Below are 8,697 nucleotides of genomic sequence, written 5' to 3'. Positions count from 1 at the left end.
GAATACAAAATATATTTTTCAAAGAGCAATTTCATTACAATGTAATTACCTGTAGTGCTCATTGTAAATATAATCCATTGTGATGCTTCAATCAAGATAAATGACAGTATGTTTTTTCACTATAGCCCCATTTGGGAGAATATGTGAGACACGAATCAAGAGACTGCAGATGACGTGGCATTTCTGCTATCAATGTTCAAATAGGCTACAAGCACTAATATGCGCGCATAGGGCAGGCTCGTTCACGCTTGCGAGCGCTAGCCCCCGCGCGCGTACACAAACACACACACACACACACACACGGCGAAGGGGGAGTGTCATTGTTGACCCAATGGTTTTACTGGCTCTGGTGGGAGGCTACTCGCTCTGAAAGGAGGGATGAGAGGAGGTTAGGCGGAAAAATAGGAAACCGGTGGATGTCCGTGAATAGTAAGTAAATTAATGCAAGCGCAAGACTATTGTTATTGCGTTTTATATCAGATGAACACATGAAACGGGTAGCCTATAGACTATAGCTGAATATTAGCCATTCACGTTCATATTTTTTTAATTCTTCTTCAGTCGCATCTGTCTAATTTTCTATTGAAACGTCATTGATTTATTGTGATGTTATTATGGCCCACAACGACATAGATGTGGTGCTCTGTGTTATCGTACTGTTATTACAGGCGTGTGCCAATACATCGCTAATGCATACAATATTTCGATACATTCGTAAAACATATATAAATAAATATATATGGCATTTCAGTTGGTTATGATGTCAGTGTGATTTCAAAATCCCCAACAGTAATTTTAATTTTGCACAAAAAACGTCCAAAAATACGCCAAATATTAGACATGGAAACAATAAATGAAGATGACAGTCACCCTACTGTCCGTGTCAGATATGATTTAAATGAAATGACTCAAGCCTAAAACAGCAGCTAATAACACAACAAGATGCAACTTTCTTATGCATAACAAATGACATGCACAGTTGACATGCTTTCTCCATCCTTTCCCTAGGCAAAACCCCTCAGGCTCCCCGACAGACTGATATGTCATTGGACCAATGGGGTGTTGACAATGCAGGCGCAGAGGTTGGCCAGGTGAGATGTAAGACCCGCCCACTGTGTGTCCTACTTCACCTGCAGAGGAACAGGAATCTGTAGGGGGGAAAAAAGACCCCAACAATTCTGCTGAATCAAATCAACTGAAGTGATTTAAAGAAAATGGCGGAAAATCTAACAAATGGGTACTGGTAGTGAATGCCACTACAAACCACCTCAGCCTTCCCCTTGAGAGAGGATTGCACCTCCTGCTGATTCCTTGACATCTGGCGGATTCTTTTCTTACATCTCATGTATTTGGTACATTGCAATCAACCCCAGGCATCCTGCTGGCCCACCAACCCATTAGACCAAGAGGACTTCCAGGCGTCCTGCTGACTCACCAACCCATTAGACCAAAGGTCAGAGGGCAACATCAGAGTTAGCTTAGGGTTACAACATCAGGGCTTACAAGTCTCAGTAAGGGCTATCTCTTCAAGAGAGTGGGATTCCGAATCACCTCTGAAACACAGTTCCACAGCTCTGATCCCTCCCTTCTCTGCGCCCGCTGAGAGGAGGTCTGATCTGATCACAGCTCTGATCCCTGTCTCTGTCTGTCTCTTAATTTTCCTGTCTCTGTCTGAGAGCACCCAAGAGCCAGAGTCCCACCGTTTGGGTCTCTCCCTCCTCTTTCTCTGTCTGAGGAGAACCTGGTCTGCCCCTTTCCTCCTTGCTAAGTAGGGGGAACTATAGCAGGCACCATGGGGTGTGGTGGCAGCAGGACCGATGTTCTGGAGCCCAGGTACCTGGAGAGCTGGACCAAGGAGACAGAGTCTACCTGGCTGACCAGTACAGACACAGACATCCCACTCTCCTCCATACAGAGTATGGATATCCCTTCTGAGAACTCATCGGAAAGCTTCGTCTCTGAGAAAACCATCACACCTGGTAAGAGAACCTACCTGGTTCGGCTTTAGGCTGCATCTGAAACGCCATTCTATTTGCTATATAGATCTCTGGTCCAAAGTACTGCACTATGTACAGTAGGGCACACGTGTCAAACTCATTCCACAGAGAAGCCGAGTGTCTGCAGGTTTTCATTCCTCACTTAAGGTCACTGATTAGTTAGGAACTCCCCTCACCTGGTTGTCTAGGTCACTGATTAGTTAGGAACTCCCCTCACCTGGTTGTCTAGGTCACTGATTAGTAAGGAACTCCACTCACCTGGTTGTCTAGGTCAATGATTAGTAAGGAACTCCCCTCACCTGGTTGTCTAGGTCACTGATTAGTAAGGAACTCCCCTCACCTGGTTTGTCTAGGTCACTGATTAGTAAGGAACTCCCCTCACCTGGTTGTCTAGGTCACTGATTGTTAGGAACTCCCCTCACCTGGTTGTCTAGGTCACTGATTAGTAGGAACTCCCCTTCACCTGGTTGTCTAGGTCACTGATTATTAAGGAAATCCCCTCACCTGGTTGTCTAGGTCACTGATTATTATGGAAATCCCCTCACCTGGTTGTCTAGGTCACTGATTATTAAGGAAATCCCCTCACCTGGTTGTCTAGGTCACTGATTATTAAGGAACTCCCCTCACCTGGTTGTCTAGGTCACTGATTATTAAGGAACTCCCCTCACCTGGTTGTCTAGGTCTTAATTGAAAGGAAAAAGCTAAATCCAGCAGACACTAGGCCCTCTGTGGAATGAGTTTTAAGCCAGCACAGGTTGAAAACATTGCCAAAAGGCCTCCAGTTGCCATGGAAATAGTAAGTATTTTAGTGGTCACTAAGGGAGATCCATTATCATGTGTAACAAGAAAACAATGTTTACGCTGCATGACTCATTCACTTAGTGCAGATGTGACTAACCCATGCATGGAGTACTGGTGTTTCAACTAGCTCTCACAGTCTCACGTCAGAATTTGACGTTCATCCATGGTTCTCAAAGGACCTTGTAGGGTAAGATTTGAATACGCCTGAGATTCGAGTGTAATCACTGCACCCAGAACCCAATCAACACCTGAGATTAGAGTATAAATTTAGACCTTTATTTAACTAGGCAAGTCAGTTAAGAACAAATTCTTATTTACAATGGCGGCCAACACCGGCCAAACCCAGACGACACTGGGCCAATTGTGCACCGCCCTATGGGACTCCCAATTACAGCCAGTTGTGACACAGCCTGGAGTCGAACCAGGGTGTCTGTAGTGACGCCTCTAGCACTGAGATGCAGTGCCTTAGACCGCTGTGCCACTCGGGAGCCCACTGCACCTGTCACAAGAGACTGGTAGATAAAGGGGGACATTAAAAGGTGTTTTCTTCTAGATGCAGATTTCTTTGAAGACGGCTTGCCTGCCCCAGCCCAGGCCTATCTGCAGGTGTGCTCTGACATGTCTGAAGCAGGACTGAACAATGTAAAGCCGAGTGCCCACCCTGCAATACTGCCCTCCCTCCACCAGGCGCTTCAGCCCTCACCTGTCACAGTACAGAGAAGGAGCGTCCTACGCACTGAGGAAATAGTAAGTTAACTCTATCACTGAGGGAATAGTAAGTCAACTCTATCACTGAGGGAATAGTAAGTCAACTCTATCACTGAGGAAATAGTAAGTTAACTCTATCACTGAGGGAATAGTAAGTTCAACTTCTATCCACTGAGGGAATAGTAAGTCAACTCTATCACTGAGGGAATAGTAAGTCAACTCTATCACTGAGGGAAATAGTAAGTCAACTCTATTTACGAGGGAATAGAAAATCAACTCTATCCAATGAGGGAATAGTAAGTCAACTCTATTCACTGAGGGAATAGTAAGTCAACCCTATACTGAGGAATAGTAAGTCAACTCTATCACTGAGGAATAGTACGTCAACTCTATCACTGAGGGAATAGTAAGTCAACTCTATCACTGAGGGAATAAGTCAACTCTATCACTGAGGGAATAGTAAGTCAACTCTATCACTGAGGGAATAGTAAGTCAACTCTATCACTGAGGGAATAGTAAGTCAACTCTATCACTGAGGGATAGTAAGTCAACTCTATTTACTGAGAGGAATAGAAAATCAACTCTATCCAATGAGGAATAGTAAGTCAACTCTATCACTGAGGGAATAGTAAGTCAACCCTATTCTGAGGGAATAGTAAGTCAACTCTATCACTGAGGGAATAGTAAGTCAACTCTATCACTGAGGGATAGTAAGTCAACTCTATCACTGAGGAATAGTAAGTCAACTCTATCACTGAGGGAATAGTAAGTCAACTCTATCACTGAGGGAATAGTAAGTCAAACTCTATCACTGGAGGGAAAGAAGTCAACTCTATCACGGAGGGAATAGTAAGTCAACTCTATCACTGAGGGAATAGTAAGTCAACTCTATCACGGAGGGAATAGGAAGTCAACTCTATCACTGAGGGAATAGTAAGTCAACTCTATCACGGAGAGGAATAGTGAAGTCAACTCTATCACTGAGGGAATAGTAAGTCAACTCTATCACGGAGGGATAGTAAGTCAACTCTATCACGGAGAATAGTAAGTTCAACTCATCACTGAGGGGAATAGTAAGTCACTCTATCACGGAGGAAATAGTAAGTCAACTCTATCACTGAGGGAATAGTAAGTCAACTCTATCACTGAGGGAATAGTAAGTCAACTCTATCACTGAGGGAATAGTAAGTCAACGCTATCCAATGAGGGAATAGTAAGTCAACGCTATCCAATGAGGGAATAGGAAGTCAACTCTATCACTGAGGGAATAGTAAGTCAACTCTATCCACTGAGGGAATAGTAAGTCAACTCTATCCACTGAGGGAATAGTAAGTCAACTCTATCACTGAGGGAATAGGAAGTCAACTCTATCCACTGACGGAATTGTAAGTTAATGGGTGAATCTTAAAAGTATTTTCCTCGATTCTCTCTCATCTCCTTCTCAAAATGGGAACCAGCATTGGAGGAGAAGGTCCTTGTTCAAAACACACTCTTCTCTTCTCTCTGAAGTTGAAGAGGTCGAGGATGAGATTCATTGACAAAATACTTTTTAGATTTACCCACAATGTAATAAAGAATTCTTGTTTCGGTAAACACTTCAAGTGTACCTACATAGTCACTTTATAATACATTCATAACCCGTACATACCACATCCGTAAGCAATATATTGCATAACTTTTGTCAACAACCACAAATTTATATTTTTTAAATTATGGTTTCCTTATCTAAAGTGTTTTTTTCCCTATAATGGTGACTAACCATTCTCTCTTTAGTAACAATTGAAGAGTAACAACATAACACAACACATTCATACGACATAGGGTACCAGTCAAAAGTTTGTACACACCTACTCATTCCAGGGTTTTTGTTTATTTTTTACTATTTTCTACATTGTAGAATAATAGTGAAGACCTCATAACTATGAAATAACACATATGGAATCATGTAATAACCAAAAAAAGTGTTAAAGTGCTGAGCACTTGTTGGCTGCTTTTCCTTTACTCTACGGTCCAACTCATCCCAAACCATCTCAATTGGGTTGAGGTCAGGTGATTGTGGAGGCCAGGTCATCTGATGCATCATTCCCTCACTCTCCTTCTTGGTCAAATAGCCCTTACACAGTCTGGAGGTGTGTTTTGGGTCATTGTCCTGTTGAAAACCAAATGATAATCCCACTAAGCACAAACCAGATGGGATGGCGTATCGCTGCAGAATGCGGTGGTAGCCATGCTGGTTAAGTGTGCCTTGAATTCTAAATAAATCACAGACAGTGTCACCAGCAAAGCACCCCCACATCATCACACCTCCTCCTCCATGCTTCACGGTGGAAACCACACATGCGGTGATAATCCGTTCACCTACTCTGCCGCTCACAAAGACACGGCAGTTTGAAAGAAAAATCGCTAATTTGGACTCATCAGAACAAAGGACAGTTGATGTTGAGATGTGTCTGTTACTTGAACTCTGTGAAGCATTTATTTCAGATGCAATCTGAGGTGCAGGTAACTCTGAGGTGCAGGTAATGAACGTGTCCTCTGCAGCAGAGGTAACTCTGGGTCTTCCTTTCCTGTGGCGGTCCTCATGAGAGCCAGGTTCATCATAGCGCTTGATGGTTTTTGTGACTGCACTTGAACAAACGTTCAAAGTAATGATGGACTGTCGTTTCTCTTTGCTTATTTGAGCTGTTCTTGCCATATTATGGACTTGGTCTTTTACCAAATAGGGCTATCTTCTGTATACCACCTCTACTTTTGTCACGTTCCTGACCTGTTTTCTCTTGTTTTGTATGTCTTTATTGGTCAGGGCGTGAGTGTTGGGTGGGTAGTCTATGTTTTGTATTTCTATGTTGGGTTTTGTGTTCGGCCTGGTATGATTCTCAATTAGAGACAGGTGTGTATCGTTTGTCTCTGATTGAGAGTCATACTAAGGCAGCCAGGGTTTCACTGGGGTTTTGTGGGTGTTTGTTCCTGTGTCAGTGTTTGGGCCACACAGGACGGTTGAAGGTTAGTCACGTTTGTTGTTTTGTAGTTTTGTAGTGTCTTGTTTGCTGTTTTCATTAAAAGTATGATTAATCACCAATCCGCATCTTGGTCCGATCCATGCTCCTCCTCGTCTGAGGAGGAGAACAACAATGACTGCCTTTACAACTTTGTCACAACACAACTGATTGGCTCAAGCACATTAAGAATGAAATAAATTCCACAAATGAACTTTTAACAAGGTACACCTGTTAATTGAAATGCATTCCAGGTGACTACCTCATGAAGCTGGTTGAGAGAATGCCAAGAGTGTGCAAAGCTGCCGTCAAGGCAAAGGGTGGCCACTTTGAAGAATATATAAAATATATATTGATTTGTTTAACACATTTTTGGTTACTACATGATTCCATATGTGTTATTTCATAGTTTTGACGTCTTCACTACTATTGTACAATGTAGAAAATAGTAAAAATAAAGAAAATCCCTTGAATGAGTAGGTGTGTCCAAACTCTTGACTGGGAATGTATGTACCACATATATACCACATTCATAAAGAGTTACCCTTGTTCCCCCCACAGACTAAATGGCAAGACAACAGGATGTCCACTAAGCAGGTAACCATCACAGTGACACAGAGCATCAGACACGTGGACAAGAGTGGGAAGATTAAGGAGAAGTCCCTCACCACCTTCGAGGTCATGAAGCCTGTGGAGGGCCTGAAGGATGTGGCTGAAGCACGTAGTAGGAACATTAGGGAATAACACTGTGATACACTGAGGTCTGAGGGGTAACAAGGGGGACAAAGCTAATGACAGAGTGTGGTTTGGAAAATCAATGGCAGAACGTGGTTTGGAAAGTCAATGACAAGAGTGTGGTTTGGAAAGACAATGAACGCTATGAGAAAGACTGTATTGCTGAATGGACTTTACTTTGAGGGGGGGAGAGAGAGACAATGATACCAAAATGCTGTTTGATGTTCATGAGGATGAAAAAGATAATGATTTGATTTTAGAGAGATATAGGGTTTGAATCCATGGCACAATTGGTCCCGCTTTCTTGCCTGGGACCCAGACCTGATAAGCAAGATACCTCTACGGACATGACACCAAATACTGTTAGGATGAGAGAGTTTGTGACTTTGTCTAACAAAGATTTTATAAACTGGGCTTGGGACCAAGATGTAAAAAAATAAAATAGTACAAGTACAACTTTGACCTGGTATGAACTGAACTGCACTGTAGTGGCTGAATGATCGGCCATATTGAAGACATAACATAAACTAATGTTCCTAAACAGGAAACGTGTCTTGAAGTAGCTAGTTTTGTAATGTACTGTATATGTTTAGTATTTCTATGGGCAACTCGTTGGGCAGTGTTTGTTTGGTCTTGATGGGATGAAAAACTGTTTTTAGAGTACGATGTTTTACAAGAAGGTACGTCTTCTAATGAATAGGCACTTTTTTGTGAACAAAACTTTATGAACTAGCTAGTGACTTTACAAACGAATGACTTTATGTACTAGTGACTTTATTAACTAGTGACTGAATGGCTTGATTAAGAGGTCATGCCACTATATATCTAGTATATAGAGCTCTACGTGAACAGAGCTTGATTCAATCAGAGAGACAATTTAGTTTCAAACGGATTGACTTGTGAAGTGTGATTATTTAAATCCTTCTAGTGCAGGAATGGGCCCCCCCCCCCCCACACACACACACACACACTTTTGAAGGCCCTCAGATAAATTCCCCCCCAAATTTAATAATGAGTTCCGATTTTTTGTGGCCCCCACCCAGTCAAAGTTTCCATTCCTGATCTATTTGATGCTTACAGTAGCATCAGCAGATTCTCAATGAAATTCTCCGAAAGTTTTAGACGAAAACACTGTAGCAGACGGTGGTGAATAAAGATTTTTTTTAAATCTTCATATACTTTAACATTCTAATTCAATTGAAACAATGAATTTGTTATCAATGGCTTAGGATTTACTTGGTTTAAACAATACACAATGAATCTGATTGGTTAGAGATAAGTTTAAACAAAAACACAATGAATCTGATTGGTTACGATACGTTTAAACAACACAATGAATCTGATTGGTTACAGATATGTTTAAACATAACACAATGAATCTGATTGGTTAGAGATAAGTTTAAACAAAAACCAATGAATCTGATTGGTTACAGATACGTTTAAACAAAACACAATGAATC

At 42.0% G+C, this 8,697-nt stretch overlaps 1 protein-coding gene across 1 annotated transcript; it reads left to right on the top strand.

Annotated features, from left to right (window-relative positions):
- The first annotated feature begins 310 nt into the window (after positions 1 to 310).
- baalcb (BAALC binder of MAP3K1 and KLF4 b) lies at positions 311 to 8,192 on the top strand. Its single transcript, XM_024137968.2, has 4 exons — positions 311 to 429; positions 1,009 to 1,979; positions 3,352 to 3,545; positions 7,064 to 8,192. The coding sequence occupies exons 2-4, from the start codon at positions 1,793 to 1,795 to the stop codon at positions 7,244 to 7,246; spliced, it is 564 nt and encodes a 187-aa protein (XP_023993736.1). The 5' UTR covers positions 311 to 429; positions 1,009 to 1,792; the 3' UTR covers positions 7,247 to 8,192.
- Positions 8,193 to 8,697: the final 505 nt, after the last annotated feature.

This window comes from Salvelinus sp. IW2-2015, unplaced genomic scaffold (assembly GCF_002910315.2).
Source record: "Salvelinus sp. IW2-2015 unplaced genomic scaffold, ASM291031v2 Un_scaffold1353, whole genome shotgun sequence".
Taxonomy (NCBI): Eukaryota; Metazoa; Chordata; class Actinopteri; order Salmoniformes; family Salmonidae; genus Salvelinus; species Salvelinus sp. IW2-2015.
The sequence above is the reverse complement of the archived record's forward strand: the minus strand, read 5'-3'. Positions and strand labels throughout refer to the sequence as shown.